At 41.9% G+C, this 20,266-nt stretch overlaps 1 protein-coding gene across 1 annotated transcript in view; it reads left to right on the top strand.

The window, feature by feature from the left end:
* CACNA1C (calcium voltage-gated channel subunit alpha1 C) overlaps positions 1-20,266 on the top strand; it is a 488,452-nt gene that overhangs the window by 401,362 nt on the left and 66,824 nt on the right. Inside the window, exons 21-30 of the mRNA XM_064458535.1 lie at positions 2,420-2,479; positions 2,616-2,675; positions 6,199-6,305; positions 7,814-7,901; positions 9,053-9,160; positions 9,856-9,908; positions 10,016-10,162; positions 11,071-11,272; positions 11,728-11,886; positions 14,767-14,877. Coding sequence (XP_064314605.1) covers positions 2,420-2,479; positions 2,616-2,675; positions 6,199-6,305; positions 7,814-7,901; positions 9,053-9,160; positions 9,856-9,908; positions 10,016-10,162; positions 11,071-11,272; positions 11,728-11,886; positions 14,767-14,877 — 1,095 coding nt within the window. The remainder of the gene's footprint in view (positions 1-2,419; positions 2,480-2,615; positions 2,676-6,198; positions 6,306-7,813; positions 7,902-9,052; positions 9,161-9,855; positions 9,909-10,015; positions 10,163-11,070; positions 11,273-11,727; positions 11,887-14,766; positions 14,878-20,266) is intronic.

A 20,266-nucleotide genomic window follows, 5' to 3' on the forward strand; every position in this document is an offset into this window, starting at 1 on the left:
GATAAAAGAGCTGGAGGTTTGGGGAAATTGTTGTCTTGTATATTTGAAGCCACTGATGTTGCATGAAAAACTGTGTTTAATTTTTGCAGGTACAGATGTTTAAAATATATCATACAAGGGGACACTGACAAGATGTTTGGGTTGCAAATGTGATCTGCCTTTACACTTTGACAGTAGAACAGTAAGGTTGTGTCCTCCCCTGTGCTCACACAGAGGCCTGGGAGGGAAAGAAAGCAAGCAGGCTGAAAGCAAACTAATTGCCTCTACCTTCATTCTGGGACAATACAATCAGGCATTAACCTTGCAGAAGGACTCATGCAGACCAGTGCTGCTGTTGACACCAACTGTCCCAGGGCAGAAAGACAGGAACAGAAAGAATATCCTCCAGCATGGGCTAGCAAAGAGTCTTGGACACTGCTTCTGTCCCAGGGTGGGCTAGTGGCTATGTCTTTCTTGTGTCACACAGGGCTCTGGCAGCAAGTTTTTGGAAGTGCCTCCCCAGTCCCAAGCAAGTCCTAAAACTTTATGTGCTCACAATATTCTCCTGTTTGCATCTTGGCAAGGTGCTTGTTCATTTTAATATATTCTAGCGTAAATTCATATTTTGATGCCTGCTGATAAATGGTACTGCCTGCACAGGTGGAGCAGGGATCATTTTCATTAGGCATGATTTCATCTATAAGGGATGTCTCTACTAGCTGCGGCTCTGGGGCCAGATTCACCAGTATGCCCTGGATGCTTTGCAGTGCTCTGGGTGATGTAAAGCAGCTGCAGGTACAGCTTAATCATCCATTTTAATCAAGTTTATGGCTGCTTTATGTTGATGGAGTCATGCAAAGCAGCCTGAGAGTACCCATGAATCTGGCCCATTGATTATAAAATTATTCCATTGATATAATAACCAAATGTCAGGACCTATGAAGCAGCAATTGAAGGGGACATTTCCAGTTATAATGTGTGTAAATTAATATAGGATGCAATTGAGATCTGTCCATCCTTTAAATGGCCCTTTTTTAATTCTCTAAGTTACAAAAATTGATAGAGCCCAAGACAGCCTTGAAGTGAGAAGAGCAAGGGGTCAGAAATTGAGCAGTGACCCAAAGAATTTTAAGTTACACAGTAGCAATAGGTGATACATTCCCCCATTTGACATTCAGTGTCTGCAGATTAATCCAGATTTGGATCGTGCTTAAATAGTGCAATCTAAAATAACCCTGTAGTGTGCAGTAGCTGCCCCACTGCTTATGGCATACCAGGCTGTAAGAATCTAGCCACCTATAAATCTGAGTTAGGGTACAGGCATTGAGATACAATAAACACCTGTGTGGTTGGAGAGAACAGTTTACTCCTGTATGTTTATTAGTGTTTTAGCAGTAAAGGTTTAAATTTCACAAATGATCAGTATTCTACAGCTCCCGTATATTGGCCTTCCAGTTTAGAATTTGGTTAAGCTAAAACAACAGTAATCCAAGAGCATGTTACTTTTAATTTTCACTGTTTGTAGTGCAGATAACACTAAAATGGCTTGGGATATTGGAATACATTGGAAATAAAGAGAGTTCAGTTCTGGTCCCATTAGTCAATGAGAAAGTCCCCATTTGCTTTTGTGGGATGTCAATTGACATTGAAAGACGTTTCTGTCATTGCTGCTGTTACTTTGAAAACCACTTTACACTTCCAGACTTGCTGTTGCCTTCTGTGATACTCTAGAGTCACTTTTTGTGGTCTGTTATACATGCCACCAGTATCACCGTCACCAGGTCTAAGTTCATGGGAATGATGAGTGTTTCAGCTTGCCTGTTATCCAGAATGCCAATAGAAAGATGCAAGATTTAAGTTAGGCACCTTTAGCACACAACCAAATTATGGTTGCAATACAAGAGATGGGATTCTGTTCAATTGGCAGAGTCTTTGTTATTCATCCTAATCCAGGCCAAATAAGGATAGAGAAAAAAAAGAGCTAGAGCATGAATTTGCAGTTTTCTTCTCTTCCTTTGTGAGAGGCACAGAACAAGCCTGAATGGAAGTTAATAAGAAGGAATCTCATGTTTTCCACTGAGAGACCAGGCATCCTTGTATTCTCAATTTTGAAGTCTATTCAGGAAAACCCTTGAATTGCCTGGTCTTTATCAGATTTAAAAAAAAAAAAACTCCTGCAGCAACAACAAAAAAGTTATTTTCCCTCTAGAACCTTCATGGGATTGTAACTCAGAAAAGTTTTCACGTGACATGCTTCTTGTCCTCTGTGCCAGGACCTTCACTGTATTCAACAGAACGTCATTACAAAACCATTTCCTATATAGGCCTCCTTGTTCCCTTGTTAAAAGGCTTATATATTTGATTTTGAACCGTGATTTCCCATTCAAGTGATCAGTCACTGATCTACCCTCCCTGCTCCTATTCCCTTTTGTTTTTACAGATTCTCTTTTATTTTGATATAGTTTTTACTGTCATTTTCACCATTGAAATTGCTCTGAAGGTAAAGTTCCCATCTTCTCTACCATTACTTGTTCACAAGCTTACTAGTTTTCTGCCACTATCTGTTGCTAACACACACGCCTGTTTGTTCCTGGGTCACGCTCAGTACCACTAACCCAATTGTGCTTATTTTTCAGATCCTAGGCAATGCAGACTATGTCTTCACTAGTATCTTTACATTAGAAATTATTCTTAAGGTAACCAATCTGAGCAATACACTCGTTTTCTTTCTTCCTTTCTTCCTTTCTTCCTTTCTTCCTTTCTCTCTCTCTTTCTCGCTCTCTTTCTCGCTCTCTTTCTCTCTCTCTTTCTCTCTCTCTTTCTCTCTCTTTCACTCTCTTTCTATCTATCACTCTTTCTATCACTCTTTTTTTTTAACCTTATTGTAATCTCTACACAAAGGATTGTTTATCTTTTGATTTTGTCATTTTGATAGTTGCTTAAAAAGTCTTCTGTGAAATTTTGATATTCAAACTTGTAATTCAGGGCCTTTATCAAAACAATGCTTTTTAGGGGAATTGCAATAAAAGGATGATCCTGTTGGGAAAAGTAAGAGGGGACCAAGAAAAAGGCTGTGACCCCATAAATTTCTCTCTCTACCCTGGCCAGTCTTTCCAAAACAGGATTTGTTTGCTGTGCAAGGAACCCTGAGCACATAGACCTCCTCTTACACATGCTAAAACCCAAAGAGAAGGTCTCCATTCTGCACAAGTCATGAGGACAGGCCGGAGGACAGATGAATTCTGTGAGGTTACAGGGTGCACAGTCAAGTAGGAGACAGGGATTACAGTGCAGAAGCTTACTTTGTAGGTGTGGAGATGTAACCAAGAGTACAAATCACCGAAACAACAAGGACTGTAGCTGCAAATTAAAATTGCTGCATCGCCTGTTTGAAACCTGGCTTCCCGTTTCCCAGGAACATGCCCTATACCAAGGGAAATGTGCAAGGGAATGGTTTAGCTTTGAAGAAAATAAATATAGGCTGCCTTGTTCTTAACTCTAATTTTCCCAAATTGGTAGGCTAATAATTTAAATAACAGTAATTGAGCAAAGTTCTGGCTTTCTAAATGCTAGGTTCACTTGGCATCTTGAGTTTTTTTCTCAGCAAGCTAGTTCTAAGTGCTGGCAGGCAGTACCTTAGAGTTGCTCAAATCTCGCAGCTCAAGCCCCTAATAACAGTATCCATACTGAAGACAGGCAAGCAGGGTGGCCCCTGCATATTTTTGTAGAGAAACATGCTTTTTGATATGAATTAAAATCACCAAAGCCATAATGTTCTCCAAAGAGGTGTACATATTATGTTTGTGTGCAGTGTGCATCTGTCTTTACACAGTAAATCTGAACATGCACATAGCAAATGGCTAACCAAAAAGGCCTGTCAAAAAGGAACACCTCTCAACAGCAACATTTAAAAGTAAAACCAGAGTTCAAGGCACCTGTTTGAACTTAAAATTACTAATTCTGGTCCCACTGAAGCAAATGATAACACTCCTAATGACTTCAGTGGAAGCAGAACCTAACCCTGGTGTATTGCTCTGTTTACATCAGGGGATTGTTCTGCATAGTACCTGAGCCTTCCCAGTGTCCTGCTAACTGCAGTGAATTTACGTCAACACCCCTAGATATTCTCTGGGTTCAAGCGGGAGAGGATTGCAAGGACTAAAAATGTTTAAGAAATTCTGCTGTTCTTGTCAGTTCCTGCCTCACAAATTGCTTTGTTTCTCAGGGTGTGTTTCTCTGTTGCCTTGCATTGAGCACAATGTTTTGCACAACAGCAAAGTTAGTGTAAATGGTAAGAAACAACAGAACAAATGGCCACAGGATGCTCAAGGCTGTAGAGAAACAAGCTCCATCTGCCCTCATGCTGCCAATGAGACCTGCAAGCCTCACGCTGCCATGGTAGAGTCTGGTGAATGTTAGCAAGGTGGCCACCAGTTTTTTTTAATTGGCATCCTAAAAGCTTGTTCAATGCCCCAGGTGGGAGGCAGACATAGATTACACACTCCTTGAGAGTCTTCTGAGATAATAAAATTCTCAACAGGCTTGAAAGAACCACAGTTTGTATAGAACTTAAACTCAGCAGAGCTTCCCCTCCTGATTTCAATGGTGTCTCCTTTCTTTCAAGATTGCCATACAAAATCTAACCAGTAAAGGGAATCTTTACCACCTTTGTTATGGCAAGAATCCTTCCCCCCTTCCCCAATTGATTGTGTCTATAAGTATAAATTCTAAGCCAAGACCAGAGTTTATACTTCCTCCCCTTCTAAGTTCTGTCTGACTGATTGATAAGTCAGTTCCCTGATGTCATGGATGTTTGGTGAAAAAAATAATCTGGTATACCATGTGCCCTTTCACCCTCCTCTGAATAAAGTTGCCCCAGATAGGCAGGGCTGGAAACCACTAGCAGGTGTGCCACCCTGAGCTATTAGCGGGAGCTAGAAGACTCCAATTTGAATTTCTAGTTCACACTTCTCACCTGGGAGTCTGGCTAGAGCTCATCACTGAGGAACAGTCTTATGGTGTCTGATTCAAGCTACTTTAGATGTTTAACTTCGATGAGATTCAGAGAACCAAATTTAGAAACCTGTGTTCCTAACCCAGGTAATGGAGGGAGATAAGCAGTTCTGGGGATGGGGTTTCTTCAAAGCAGCTACATTAGATTGTTCACCAAATCTAAGGCAGGTGGTACAAATACCCCCATCACCTCACCTCTTTAACTGTGCCAGACTCATTTAATCACGTTCTGTAACTGAGCTTGGTCTAAAATCCAAATTCTGATCTCAGAAATGCTTAGGTCTGACATCGTGACGGAGACCCATTTCTGTTTCCACTGTCACTTAATCCAGTTCTGGAGCTGTGACATCCTTCCCAATACCAGCAGGTATTCAGTAGTCCTTCATACCCAGAAGGGGCTGAAAGCCCCTTGAGAAATATATAAAACCTTTCCCTTCCTCTATGCGGTGATGTTCATAACAATTACCTTCACAAAGAAACCACTCTGTCATGAGGAATCTTACCATAGGCTTTGTGAGGAAAACCAAGGGGAAAATCCAACTGCTTCTAGAATAAAAATGGAGGAAGTTGGATAGTGGTAGAAAAAGGGATACAGAATTGAGCTGAACACAAGGAGCAAACTGAAGAGAGTAGAAATTCTTCCTGTTGCTTCAGTTCAGCTCTAAACCATCAAATCCCAGAGGAATTCTGGTTTTTTCTTCATGGAGGGAAGAAAGCTCAACTGTCCACTGCAGCTGGTCTAAGCATTGAAAAACATTACAGAAGAGCCCTTTATATTTTGGATTTTTAATTCAATTTAGCTAAAGAGGCCTTTATATAATAACAGCATCATATTCACAAGTGCTTTCTGTCACTGAAGAAAAAGGGAAAAGCATGATTGCAAAGAGTAGTTTTTACAAGCAGTTATTTTGCTGCTTTGCTGATTCAAAATATGATGTACTCTATGCACTCAAAGTTTATATTTTCCTCACTGAACCTAGTATTGCCTTTCCCTAATCAGGTCTTTCATAGTTATCTTACTGTCTTCTTCACTCTCTTTTCTTTCAATGGGGACTCAGCTTCTTTGGAGTCTGGGGTTAAATTGCCTGCTATGTTAGAAATACTGCCCCTCCCCAATTGTAGACTCTGAGCACAACCAGAAGGGTTTGGTTTCTGAACAGATGCTAATGGCAAAGTGTCTTTGTGTCTTCATGTGCCTTCCTGCAGATGACCGCATACGGGGCTTTCCTCCATAAGGGCTCCTTCTGCAGAAACTATTTCAACATCTTAGACCTGCTGGTGGTCAGCGTTTCTCTCATCTCTTTTGGGATCCAGTGAGTGACCTATTTTCAACTGGCATGTTTTTTTTGGATTGTAGGGTTAGCTTGGGTGGTGATACCTCAGTCTCATTGTCTTATCTGGGTAAGATTCTTCTCATGAGCCTGAAGGTATTTTTCTCAGATGATTCAAGACTATTAAAATGCATCCTCGAGAGGGGAAGTAATAATTGGGAAATGGTACACTAGAGACCTGGAGGGGGGATCTTCCAGGAAGAGCAAGTGAGAACAAGAAACTTAGTCCATTGGGAATCATGACACTTAGCTTTGTTCCAAGTTCTCTGATTCGCTGTATAAGTTCAGGACAGTTAAGTGACTTACGGTTCCCTCCTAGAGGTCTCATAATGTATTTGGAAAAAGGGGTGATAATGTTTTGCTACTTCCTAAGGTGTTGTGAGTCTTGGTCAATGGAAGACCGTCAAGTGCTTGAAGAGCTGTGTGAGAATCTGCAGAGTACCAGTGGCAGTGACGGCTGATCCTACTTCTCCCATGCCACTTTGAGTTGGTTCATCTGTTAATTTGCTTAAAAAGTTTATAGATTTGCTTGACTATGTGGAACTCTATATGTTGGATGGGGAGTTTCCTAACTAGTATCACATCGGATAAGAAATAAGGTCCCAACTGTTACCATTACAGGTTAGCAGCTCACTTATGTTACGTTCCAGACCTAGGTCAAGCAGGATTTGTCAGGTCCATTGTATTTTCAGTCAAGGTCTTAAGAATGGCACAGTGCTCATTTTGACCTGCTGTTTCTTTCTTACAGAACTAACCAGTCTCTTAATATGTTAGCAAGAAAACTGTTCCCAAAATCAGTGGGAGGGCCTGATGTCATACAGCATGGAGAAGATTCTCTGCCAGGGTTTTAGTCTTGGAAGACTGTTGTAAGGGAACTCTGTTGTAATAGATAGTTGTGTTCAGTACTTAATTTTAAGTACATAAGTCATTCTAATCAATTCAGTGGGAGTTTCCACATGCTTAAATTTATGTACCCACATAAATGCTTTGTGGGATCAAAGGCCAAACACATTGCAGGATCAAACTCCAGGTGGACAGTATACCTTTAATGCTGGAGTCACCTGTAGTTTCTACTCTCCTATGAATACTTCAGTGGAGTGCTTCTTTGAGCCTTATCTGAAAATGTCTTGTGGTGACTACATCTTGGCAGAATTTCCATTAGATATCTACAGAGTATTTGGCAGCTTGCCCTGCTCAAAAAAATGCCCGGCCCGTGTTCCATTCCCTTCGTTAATACAGCAGAGATGGTGAAAGCCAGGAGGAGTATACTGATCCTGCCCAGAGCAGGAAGCAAGACCTATGAAGATAACATCAGAGAGTAGTTTCCTTACCCTTGAAGTGCCATAGCGAAGAGTTGACTCTCCAACTGCCCAAAGCAGTCTAAGGCTATGTAGGATTTCAAACAAGAAAGAGTGGGTGAAATCCATCTGCCCTTGCATCGCACCCACTATATTGCCATATCTCTCTAGCCTTCCAATACTTTCTTTCAGGTCCAGCGCCATCAATGTGGTGAAGATCCTGCGTGTTCTGCGAGTGCTTAGACCACTGAGGGCCATCAACAGAGCCAAAGGACTAAAGGTTAGAAGAGTCCCAATGCATTCTGTAAACTATAAATTCAAGATGTTTCAAACTACAAGGACTTTTGCAATGGTTCAAGTAGTGTTTCAGCAGAATCACAGAATGATTGAGGTTGGAAGGGACCTCTGGAGGTTCCCTTGTCCAACAACCTTGCTCCAGCAGGGCCACCGAGACCAGGTTGCCCAGGACCATGCCCAGACGGCTTTTGAATATCTCCAAGGAGGGAGACACCACAACCTTTGTGGGCAACCTGTTGCAATGCTCAGCCCCCCGCACAGTAAAAAAGTGTCTCCCAGCATTCAGATGAACCTTCTGTGTTTCAGTTTGTGCCCGCTGCCTCTTGTCCTGTCAGTGGGCACCACTGAAAAGAGCCTGGCTCTATCTTCTTTGCGCCCTCCCTTCAGGTATTTATATACATTGACAAGATTCCCTTGAGCCTTCTCTTCGCTAGACTAAACAGTCCTAGCTCTCAGCTTTACCTCATGTGAGGGATGCTCCTGTGCCTTAAGCACCTGTGTGGACCTTTGCTGGACTCTCTCCAGTACATCCATGTCTCTTTTATACTGAGGAGCCCAAAACTGGACACAGCACTCCAGGTGTGGCCTCACCAATGCTGAGTAGAGGGGAAGGGTCACCTCCCTCAGCCTGCTGGAAGTACTTTGCCTAGTGCACCCCAGGATACCATTCACCTCTTTGCAGCAAGGGCTCATGCTTAACTTGGTGTCCACCCAGATACCCCAGGTCCTTTTTTGCCAAGCTTCTTTCCAACTGGGTGGCCCAGCATCACCACTGAGGTTAAATTATGTAGTTTGCTAGGGCTACAGATGGGCTTACAAGCCTATTTTAACATAACCTTGCTGTATTAGATAAACTTCTTCCTGTGGGCTGGTGGGTGCCCAGCTATGTACGTTGGTGCTGCTGGAAGTTTCAGAGAGCAGAGCTATGGATTCTCCTACCCCTTTCTGCCTGCTTCTAAGAGTACAGTGAGGAGCATAACAAGTTGGTCTTCTCTCCCCTTTCATGACATGACTTATTGGGCAATAGTTAAATGAAATTATTTTATTTGTACTTTTAGTCTTGGGCTTCTCCCTTAGCCAGAGCAGCTCAGAACAATTCTGCAAGTTACTTCTGTTCCTATCTTCCATTTGCAGCATGTGGTCCAGTGTGTGTTTGTCGCCATCCGAACCATCGGAAACATTGTGATTGTCACCACTTTGCTGCAGTTCATGTTTGCCTGCATTGGAGTTCAGTTGTTTAAGGTAAAACCATTGAGCTCATTCATTCATCCATTACACTGAGCTGTATACCAGGGTGGGAAGAAAAATAGCATGAAGAAGCCTAAGGAAGGGGAGATGGAGTCTTCTGTATGAAAGGCAAAATATTTGGGTCACGCTACCTGAGGTCCTGCTATCAGGAGTTCCCCAAAACTGGACCAGGCATATTCCTAACTCCTGCCCTTCATCTGTAATCGTAAGAAATCCTCAGTGACATCAGTAACTGCCCTCCTCCCTAAATAGTTTGTGGCATGAGTTAGTGCCAGGGAGGTGAAGGGGTCTGTACTAAAGGATTGGTACTTGCAGGCTGTCTACTCCCCATCTTGAAAGGGGCATGCCAGGTAATCATGGGAGGTTATTAATTCACTTTTTTATGTCTGCTTTTATTTCTTTGCTCTTCACCACCCTTCTGGCAACTAGTGTTCTGCAGCACTCAGTAGTCATGAACCTCAGGACATACATGTAAAAGTACTGTGCAAGCAGATGAAAGCCTGTGCTCTAAACTACCCAGATGCAGGCAACTCTTGATCCAGTTTGCTCACATCTGCCTACAAAAGAGCATGTAAACATACTCATAGTTGGTTAAGCAAGTAGTAAATGCAGTATCCTTCCTACATGATCAGCCCTAACCTTTGCACTATCAGGAAAGGAAGCTTCATTCCTCTTTCTTCCTTTTCAAGGGCAAGCTGTACAGCTGCACTGATAGCTCCAAGCAGACAGCAGCAGAATGCAGGTGAGTCTGACCTTTCCCAGTTAGCCCCCTTCACTGGCCACCCACTCTCATAGCCTCGTACAGGAAGTGCAGTTCTGCCATGTTCTCTCTCTGCTCTCCATCCACAGAGGGTACTACATTACATACAAGGATGGTGAGGTCAACCAGCCGATGATACAGCCCCGGAGCTGGGAGAACAGCAAGTTTGACTTTGACAACGTCTTGACTGCCATGATGGCCCTCTTCACTGTCTCAACCTTTGAGGGATGGCCAGAGTGAGTGCCTCTTGGGCAGGTGCAACACTAGCAATGCCCTCATTCATTTCAAAAGAGAAAATCCAAACACAGAGCATAGCCTTTCCCATTCTAAGTATTTCAATAAGTCTAAAGCATTAAATGTAGCAATAGTAGCAGCAGTCATTGTAGTATTATGCACTTTGTAATTCCTCAGGATCTGCAGGAATTGCTGTTCCTGTACTTGCTAACAGTGCACAGCACCATCTCTAGCTTTTGAAAAATGATTGCGAGTAGTAGCAGTGATAGCAGTATTTGTTACAAACATTATGTGTATAAATGGATACAAAATGCCTGTGAGGAACTTAACAATATTGCTAGGTGTTGCACGTTTCGTGTTGGAGCCAGCAGGGCAGTATGAAACACAGCAGTGCTATCTCTGCAGTGCAGGCAGACATGGGATGTCCTACCAGGCTGCACTGTCTGTGCCATAGGGGCCAAGGACTCTCACAGCTCGGCTCTGTCAGAGTGACATGGGCATGCAGGCTATCAGCAGGCTGACCCTGAACTGTGTCACCAGGTGATGCCAACAGCAGTGTTAACAAATGCTAGAAGTGCTGAGATCCCCTTTTCTCACAAAACTCAGTTCCCAACAACACAGACTGTCCTGTCTTTTGTTAACTGAAGGGCATGCTTTTGTTTTAAATTTTAATTGTTCGACTGTGAAATCATTCCACCCCTGAACAGGTTCAAATGTGTAAAGTTAGTCAGAGCAATGTATTCTTTTTTGCAAGAGTTTACACTCAGATCAGTGCAAGTCTGTGCATCTGTGAGTGAAGTAATTTTGATATAAGTAGAAGAAAATCACAAAGTTAAGCTTTATAACATCAGCTATAAGGCCTCAAGGCAGTTGCAGATTTTCTCTGCATTGGGGTCCTGTTTGCTTTCAGGTTGCTGTATAGGTCCATTGATTCCCACATGGAGGATGTGGGACCCATCTATAATCACAGGGTTGAGATCTCCATCTTCTTTATTATCTACATCATCATCATTGCTTTCTTCATGATGAACATCTTCGTTGGTTTCGTCATCGTCACATTTCAGGAACAAGGCGAACAAGAGTACAAGAACTGTGAGCTGGACAAGAACCAGGTAATTTACAACAACTTGTTGCCACTAAAGGTAGAAAATACATTGAGAATAATCATTTAAGAGAGAAATACGTACAGAGAGGAACATGTAAAGATTGTCAACAAGGTAAAACACTAGGCTGGCTTCACTGCCATCTTTCAGGAGTCAGGTAAAAAAAAAACTTTCTTTAAGATTTGCTCAAAAGACAACATTTACTTAAAAACATGTGCTGTACCATTTGGTTCACTGAGATTAGATGAGCATGATAGCATTGTCTGGCCAAACTAAATGCACATGAATCTCTTCAACAGATTGAATATACACATTCAGTTTATGACCTAAAAGAAATTTTTCTACCAAGCATTTTCATTTCAGTAAAAAACTTGAAACACAATGTGTTTTTATTATATTTGGAGGTAGCTGAACAACCTTGTATTTTGTGTTTGATTTTTAAATCTACCCTGCCTCTTTCACAGCGCCAGTGTGTAGAATATGCCCTGAAGGCCCGGCCCCTGCGAAGATATATCCCTAAAAACCAGTACCAGTACAAAGTTTGGTATGTGGTCAACTCCACCTATTTTGAATACCTGATGTTCGTTCTGATCCTGCTGAACACCATCTGCTTGGCCATGCAAGTAAGTAAGCAAGCAGAAAACCGTACAGGTGATGAATTATTAGACTCTGTTGGGGAAAATGTAGGAATGGCAGAGGTTGAGACCTGCTTTCACTTTCACACCATGTGAGGGAGAGGGGCAGGGGCAAGATAAAAGCCATTGTATCACATTCACTCCTGATGACATTTAGTTAAACTGAGGAATCTGCCTCTCCTTTTCTTCCTGCTAATATCTGACACTTTCAATGATTCTGTTTTAGCTCTTTAAAAGCAAACAAATGGGAAAAAAACAAGTTACATCACAGACAAACTCGGTGGCTACTATAACAAGAAGTGTCTTCTCAATTCTGACTTGTCTTCTATGAATTGCAAGAATAGGCCCAGAACTGCTACTCACCTGAGATCTGAATTTTCTATTTTGTGCTTTTCTGTGTTAAAAAGTAGAGAGCAAATATTTTGGCAAACAAGGTGACCAAAGAAACTGGGGATAGAGGGTAGGAAGGCACTAGTGTCTCCTTTATTCTGTGTTAAGAACCATAGAAACTCTCTAGAAAGAACCTCTAGAGGCCATGTTGTCCATCCCATCACCTAAAGGCTGGATCAAGTCCACCTAAAGCATTTCTTGATAGGTGTTTGCATAACTTGCTTCACTGATGATGCTACTGACTGACTTACTACCCACTATGCTGTGCATTCATTTTCCTTACTGTGTGAAGGTTTTCCAAACATCTAATGTGAATTCACCAAAGAAATATTTGCAGCTGGATCTACAAGGATAGCAAATAGAGGTAGTAGATTAACATGTGCAGGCGGAACAGCAGTAAAGGGGAAGAAGTCAAAAGCTTTACTAAGTAGGTTACAAAAAAGAAGTCTTACGTTCCTTTCATTCAGGAAATGAGTCCTCATAGACACAAACTGTTCTGTACATTTCCCCAAGTCTGTACTGTCCTGGCTTGTTCCTTCCAGTCCGTATGCCCAAGGCCTCCCTCACCTCCCTTTCATTTTCTGCTAGTTCCAGACTCCATCTGCTAACCTATCTCTGCAGTCCCAGTTTCCTTGGCCACTTGAGCCCCATTCTCTTCTACTCTCTGTCTGCTTAAGAGCTAGTCTTCTCATCACTCTCCTCCCTGAAACCCATCCTTCCTCCTCATCCAGTCATTCTCTGAATTCCCTTCCCTGGTCTGTAGCCCGGACAGTCCAGATCCCCACTCCTCAACCAGTCCTTCTCTTCTGCTCACTACATGGACTCCCAGCTGCAGTTATGCCTCCAAGGACATCCTTTCCAGTCTCTCTCTGCTCTTTCCATTTGATTGTCTGCAGAACTTTGTTCCCTTCTCTTCTTTGTCCCTTACTGTGAGTCCAACTCTCCATGCACTCCTATACTAACTTCCCTTTTGACCTTAGCATCCCAGCACTACATTTTCCACTGGATCAATCCCAGTCTGCCCCACTCCCAGCCTCAGTTTCCTATCACTCACAGTCTAAGTCTATATTCACAGTCAGTTTTCACCTTATTTTCTCTCACTGCCTCCAGTCCGATCTAACCAGATTTCATGACCCCCCCAAATTTTTCTTCACCTGGTCTAGCTCTTTACCATCCCCATTGAAAAGGCTTCCTCTGCTGTCTTGCCTAAAGATACCAACAAAGGAGTGAGGCAGCATGAGCACAAGAAAGTGCTCTCCTCTCAGCTGAAGTATTTACTGCCCTGCTATCACTAAGTGATAGAGAGGGACTATTGTGTTCACTCTGAAGCCTTGAAGCATGCTTAGTTGCTGTGACAATTGTGCACACCCAGGGCAGGTAGAGGTAGAAGCTGTGAGATGTTTGTTAGCCCACAGGCAGCACGGCTTCTCTGGAGATTCTAGGAAGTCAATGTCCATCTTGAGAAAAGTACAGTTTTTCAAAGGCTTATACTGTGACCAGATTTGGGTCTAACAGTGTAAGGGACAGGAAACACAAAAGCCCCATCCCAGTAAAATTCCAAGTTTTTAAGTAGAGTCCTGAAGGTACTTGAGTCTTTGAAGGAAAATGATAGAAGGAATTTTGAAAACACCTCGACAATGTATTTTTTCCCTGGCCTGGCTTTCAGCTGCAGCTGAATTGTTTTAACTGAAACTCCTTTAAATAAATTACCCTGAGCTGGTTAAAGTTTTTCAAAGCTAAGCAACTACAAATGGGATCTTATAACATGAACTGGAAGACGACCTTAGAATAAGGTGGTGCAACGAGTCCCAAGTATAATGATCTGGAAATAGGGATATGAAGAGTGAGGTGGCAACATTTGCAGAGGACACTATTTGAATTAATCAATATAAGACAGAGAGTAACTTCATAAGATCTTAATAAAGTTAAGTGAATGGGCAGCATGATTGCAAATTTAATTCAGAGTTGATAAATGCAAGATAATGCATATTGGAAAGATACGATTTGAGCTGCTCATGTACTTTGCAGAATCCTGAATTAAGTGTAATTACTTGGGGAATGGTTTGGTATCATTATGAACAGCTCAATGAAACCCCTGTTCACTGTGCGGTAGCAATCAAACAAAAACGTAATCCAAGTGTTATGGAAGGGTGAGATAACAAACACAATTGGAGACGTCTTGTACCATTATGCAAATTTATAATGAGCCCTCCACTGAAATGATAAGTGTAATTTTGGTAACCCCCACTCAAAAAGATTTTTTTAAAAAGATAGGAGATCCAGATCCAGATGGCAAAAATGGCTGGAGGTATGGAAATGCTTACGTGTGAAGGGAGATGGGAATTCTAAATTGTAAAAATGGTGCTGGGGTTTTCTTTAGAGAACCTCAACATGAAGGGACATCAGGAGGAGCCCTGTGAATTCCTAACTAGCTGGTATGTCTGTTCCTCATGGTCCTGCCGGCATGCTATTTTTCAGCACTACGGTCAGAGCTGCATGTTCAAGGAAGCCATGAATATCCTCAACATGCTCTTCACTGGTCTCTTCACTGTTGAGATGGTCCTGAAATTAATCGCCTTCAAACCCAAGGTAGGTGCTATAGGCATAGAGTTTCCTGGCCTCTGTGTGTGTGTGCATGTGTGTGGGGCAGCTGTGAGGAGAAGGAGGAGGTGAAACTTTCTGATCTATTACCCCACCAATAACTGAGCTGGACAGTTGCTCTCTGGATTGGAGTCTCACATATATTTAATAACTTTCCTCTGAGGAGTAGACACCCTAAAAAAAAAAAAAAAAAGAAAAGAAAAGAAAAGAAAAGAAAAGAAAAGAAAAAAAGGAACACCTGCTATGGAGGAGGTTCCTAGTTCTTTGTTTACATTAAGTTACAAGAGTGACACTGCGTTAATGCTATGATGTTTTCCATCCTCAATGTTACTTTAATGTTCTGTCTGACTTTTCTTAAATAAAATATAAATAGCATCCTATGATTAGTCTCCTGGCTCAAGTGAAGTTAATCAAGCATGATGCATTTTGAGTATTGAGCTTTGGAAAAAAGCCTTTTGGGATGGCTACATCTCAACGATAGTTTGAATTACTTTAGTTTTGAATGTAAGACTTCTTTGATAATATTCAGTAGCCGAGCAGGTCCTGTCTGAAAGTATTGTCCTGTGCATTGGGTCATGGCATTCTGCTAGTGTAGCTGTACCACGGGGTATGATTATAACCTACCAGCTCTTCCAACTAAGTTGCTATAGCTGCTGCAGGACAAGGACAAAGATTCTAACCTCACATAATTTAAGATTTCACAAGGCTTTCTTCTTTGGGGTTTAAATTCAGTGATGTGTCATAAGGAGTGGAATCCAGGTACCTAAACACAGGTACCTTGTGCCATTTCATATCTTCAATGATACCTTGATACATGGGGTGGTATCTTGATACACTGAGGTTGGCAAATACTGTCTGAAGCATCAGTTATGAGAACGGTAAAGATGAGAATAATAATGTCTGACGGTCATGCTTGTCCTTCATGTTAAACGTTTAGGGGATCACTGAAATTAAGAGCTCCTCCCAGCTCTAACCTACCATCTTCCTCATCCTCAACTCAGAAACTTTGCTCTGCAATTCTACTGAATTTGGTCTTACTTTTTCTTGTTAATTTTGTGTTGACTTTACTCCCACCCAGCCCCTCCCTCCTTCTTCTACACTTCCTAGGACTTCTTAGAAGAGTCACAATTTTATATTTTTCCTTAGCCCAATATCACTATCCTTTCTCAGATATAGTTCTTCTGAAAGTTAAGAGCATCTTGTACAGTCCTGGTGAAGGACTGATTTTTTTTGTTTTGGTTTGGTTTTTTGGTGACATCTCAAAAACTGTCTTTGGAAATTTAGAAGTATCATAATCTACTTCCTGTGTCTTACTTTCCCTTGTACAATCTCCTTTTCAAGTTTTGCTCCACAACAAATTATTAAACAAAATCAACTGAGGTTAAACATGTATCCTCCAGCAAAGCATTGGAACAGACTGCCTAAAGAGATTGTGGATTCTCTATAATCTGAGGGTTTAGTTAGGGGAACCTTTTGTTAGAAACAGTTTAGGAATGTATGATCTGCCTTGGGACAGACCATCTCACAAGGTCCCTCTCAGCCCAATTTTTCATGATTCTGTAATTTCCAGACTAAATCTCCAGCTACTACACTGTAGTAAAAGTGAGAATAGAAAAGAAGTTTACCTCATGACAGAAGTGTAGATTATTAATAAAGTCTTCTCAACTAAGGATCAGACAACCACCTCAGGTTGAAAGAATAGCCAGTGAAAAGAATAAACCTCTTTCAAATCCTAGTCTGGCCTCTATGCCAAAAATAGTGCTAACTCTTAAACTGCTATTTTAATTAAATAACTCAGGAAAAAAACCAACATTTTAAAAAATGGAACCACAGGATTTACAGACAAGAAGAACAGGAATGAACTTGTGAAAACAACTAATATGGCAAAAAGGCTTGCCTCCAGCAGTATATACACACAGGATTATGTTGAGTACCAGTTCAGTGACTCAGGTTTGGAAACACAAAAATGCCGTGTGAACCTTGCCATTGTCTGTTCAGTACCATTTGGACTGATGTGGGCCAACACTGGGAGGCACAATCTGCTTCTCTTTAGGTTGCACATTTGGGACTGAAGCTGAATTTGCCTAGAATATGTTCTGATGTGGGGGCCTCACAGCATGGAGAAAGTTGTTACTTCAGCACTCTGCTTGGCCAGACCTTGTGCCATCCTATCATGCAATGCAAATCATACATTTGCAGATGGAGGTCATCCCCAGGAACACCAGCTGAAAAATTCCAAAAGGATTTCATTGTCACTTGGGTGAACATCACTACAACTCAGTCATCATCCTCTGCCCTCTAACTAATCAAGTCACTCAGGCAAAGAAATGAGATGCTAAGTGATATTAGTGTTTCCCGGATGTAAAATGGCAAGCTTAAATTCTCATAAGATCTCTGCTGAAGACAGATTTGGCTGCCATTTCCAGATCAATAAAACACAAACCAGCCTTTGTTTAAGCTGTTTGTCTCATTTTGATTTTGTGCCCAAGCATCTCTCACTTCTATCTGAAGAGTAATCTAAAATGAGGGAGCTGTAAACTTTATGACTGACAAGTCAGCAGGAAACTTGGGTAGCTGAAGGTGTTGTGTCCTCACCTTAGTGACAAGACCCAGGAGAATGTGGCAGAACAGAACCAAGCACAGAACTGAAAGTGCTAAAATTTGCTCTGTTTTCCCCTTTGTGGTGGTTAACCCAGCAGTGGGTGCTGCAGCTAACCTTCAGCAACAGCAAGCAGTGCAGTAACTGAGTTGTAACTGAAGCTGCCGCCGCAGAGCTCTTCCTTGCGCAGTCGTTTCCTAAAGGCACCTTGGAATGAATGGTCTGCAGCAGCAACAGAGGATTACTGTTTTCTCCATCTGTGCAAGGTAGAGCAAGCTGCTGTTTATTCATACCTTTACCAGAGAGAATTGTTAAAGGAACTGGGACAGATCTCTGAGGTACTCAGAGTTGCTGTCGCCCTAGCATCTTACAGATGTCACCACAGGGACGTGCCCATGCAAAACAGCTTTGGGGAATCCTGAAGTTCCTAATATGCAGAGCTCCTGCAGCAGGCAGTCGTGTGGCAATCTCTATTATATTATATAATATAATGCACTACAGTGCTACCTGCGCATTATATGTGTAACGACAGAAAAGGTGGCAGTCTATTTTTACTATATCAAATTTTTATTTCTTCACTCCTATTCTGTCCTTATTTGCTAGTCTTGATGGTAAAGGTAAAAAAAGCAAACCCAGTCAGTTGCACAGACATTAAGCAGGATCACTTATGTGTCTGACTGCAAAGAATCAACATGGATAATCCAGCCGTACAACTAGTTCTTGTGGTAAGAGCAGAGATTTACTCATTGAAAGGTCAGCTGTAGGAATAAGGAGCCAAGTCTGACTCAGGGCTCATCTCCTAACACTTGCAGAAAATATGTTGAAGGGGGTAGAAATACAAAGGCTTTCCTAACTAAACATATTGTTACTGTTGAGATCAGTTGTTCTAGTTAGCAAGTCCCTTTGATACCTATCCTTTTTATTGGCCATCTTCTGAGAACAGAGTTTTGGGTTGTTTAGTCTCCAGGGAAGCTATAAAGAAGAGGGGTGCATTAGCTGGAGCAGCTGCTGCTGGTATAGATAGTGCGTGCCAGGCAGGGACAAGGCCAGCCTCTGAGATCCCCCATGTTTGAGTGTGGCACATTTTCTGGAGGAGAGGATCAGCTGTCCCAGGTTTTTTGCAGGATAAATCTAAGCATTGTGTAAGACAGCTTGTCTATGTCTGATGCAGTCTTGACAGGAGGGTGTGCTAACAGTGAGTAAGAGAGATTCGGGATGATTAGGGCTGCTGATAGAGAAAACATCCACTACATGCCCTGCATCTCCTTACAGAGTATTAATATGCTGCTCTGAAGCAAAACTCCCAAATGGACCTGAGTGTTTGTCTTGGCTGATGCTCATAAACTGATTCAAGACTAGTTACTTCAAAGAGACAGACAGTCTAAAAGTAATGCTGTTGAGCCAAGGCCTTTTGCTGCTTTGTTTTTCTAATTTTATAAATTCTCCAGCCAGTCTGGTGAGCTGTTTTCCAGTTCCTGCATGGAGCAAGCTGCTGCTACTTCCTGCTTTTTCCAGAGAAAACTGCTAAAGGGAATGAGAGGTGCTGTGCTCTTTGGAGTGTTCACAGCTACCACTGTCCAAGCTTCTTAAAGAAGAAATCACCACAAGCACCAGTCCATGAAAGATCAGCTGCTCTACAAAACCTGCCTAGGGTTTATCTTTTCAACTCAAAGACAACAACTTAAAATTCGTATTCATATGAAGCTGTGCCACCTGTCAATGTATGTGCTAATATGGGGATGGATATTACTCCAGGAATTTCAGAATTTTCCAGCTTACTGGAATGGGCTGTTTTACTGGTGAACCACATCTACTTTTTCTTTCAGGAAATATTTTATCTATCCTCTTATTAGCTAGGGTAGAACTAGTAATCACAGAGCTATGAATTTTCTACTGCTGTCCCTGGCATCTCAAAGTAGGCAAGACATATCAGTGGAACGACTACCATGCATAAAGTAAAGCACATGTTCATATAGATTGTCAGATCCAGGTCTACGTGTGGAAAGGGAATCAGGGATTTCCTCTGTGGAATTATGACTATCAGAGAAACTAGAGATCACAAGTCTATTCTATTTACCAGACACTGTCAGCACCTTTCTTCCCTGGGTGTTTATGGATGTTACTTGTAAAGCAGCCTGTAACAATGCCATCTGTCCTGCCTCAGTTAGTTAGGTCGGTCCCTCATTTATCACTGCTACTTTACTCTGAATTCTTGCCATTCTTTAATGTCATTTTCATGTAGCATAGTTCAGACTTCTGTGCAATGTTTCAAACACGTTTCACATTCAGTACAAGGCATATAATCCCATGTGATCCCAGGAAGAGCTATGAGCCTCTGCGTAGTGGAAGTCATGAGTGCTGCCCATGGTTTTTTCTTAGTCTCCATTTACTGTTGGATCTATGTGTCTTTAGTTTTCTTTCTCCCCTGATGTATTTGTCCTTCTTTATTCCTCTTCAAGCTCCTCTCAGTCAGCGTTTATCATGCATTTGACGCACTGATATCTCTTCTCAAAACTGCAAAATGACTCATCTGTTTTTGTTCCCTTTTTGCTACTCCGTTTCTAGTACATTTATGCCTATAAACAGATCTTTGAGCAGTCTCTCCTAAAGTGACACTGGCTGCTTCGTACTACTTGGATTCTTCTTTCTCACCATAACTATAATCTGTCATTCTTTGGGCAGGACAGAGGCTTCAGGATTTTCACAAACAACTGACATTTATATCCAGTCTATCCCCTTGCACTACAGAAACGATGGTGGTTAATTTTGGAAATCTAA

Source organism: Phalacrocorax carbo, chromosome 1 (genome assembly GCF_963921805.1).
Source record: "Phalacrocorax carbo chromosome 1, bPhaCar2.1, whole genome shotgun sequence".
Classification (NCBI taxonomy): domain Eukaryota; kingdom Metazoa; phylum Chordata; class Aves; order Suliformes; family Phalacrocoracidae; genus Phalacrocorax; species Phalacrocorax carbo.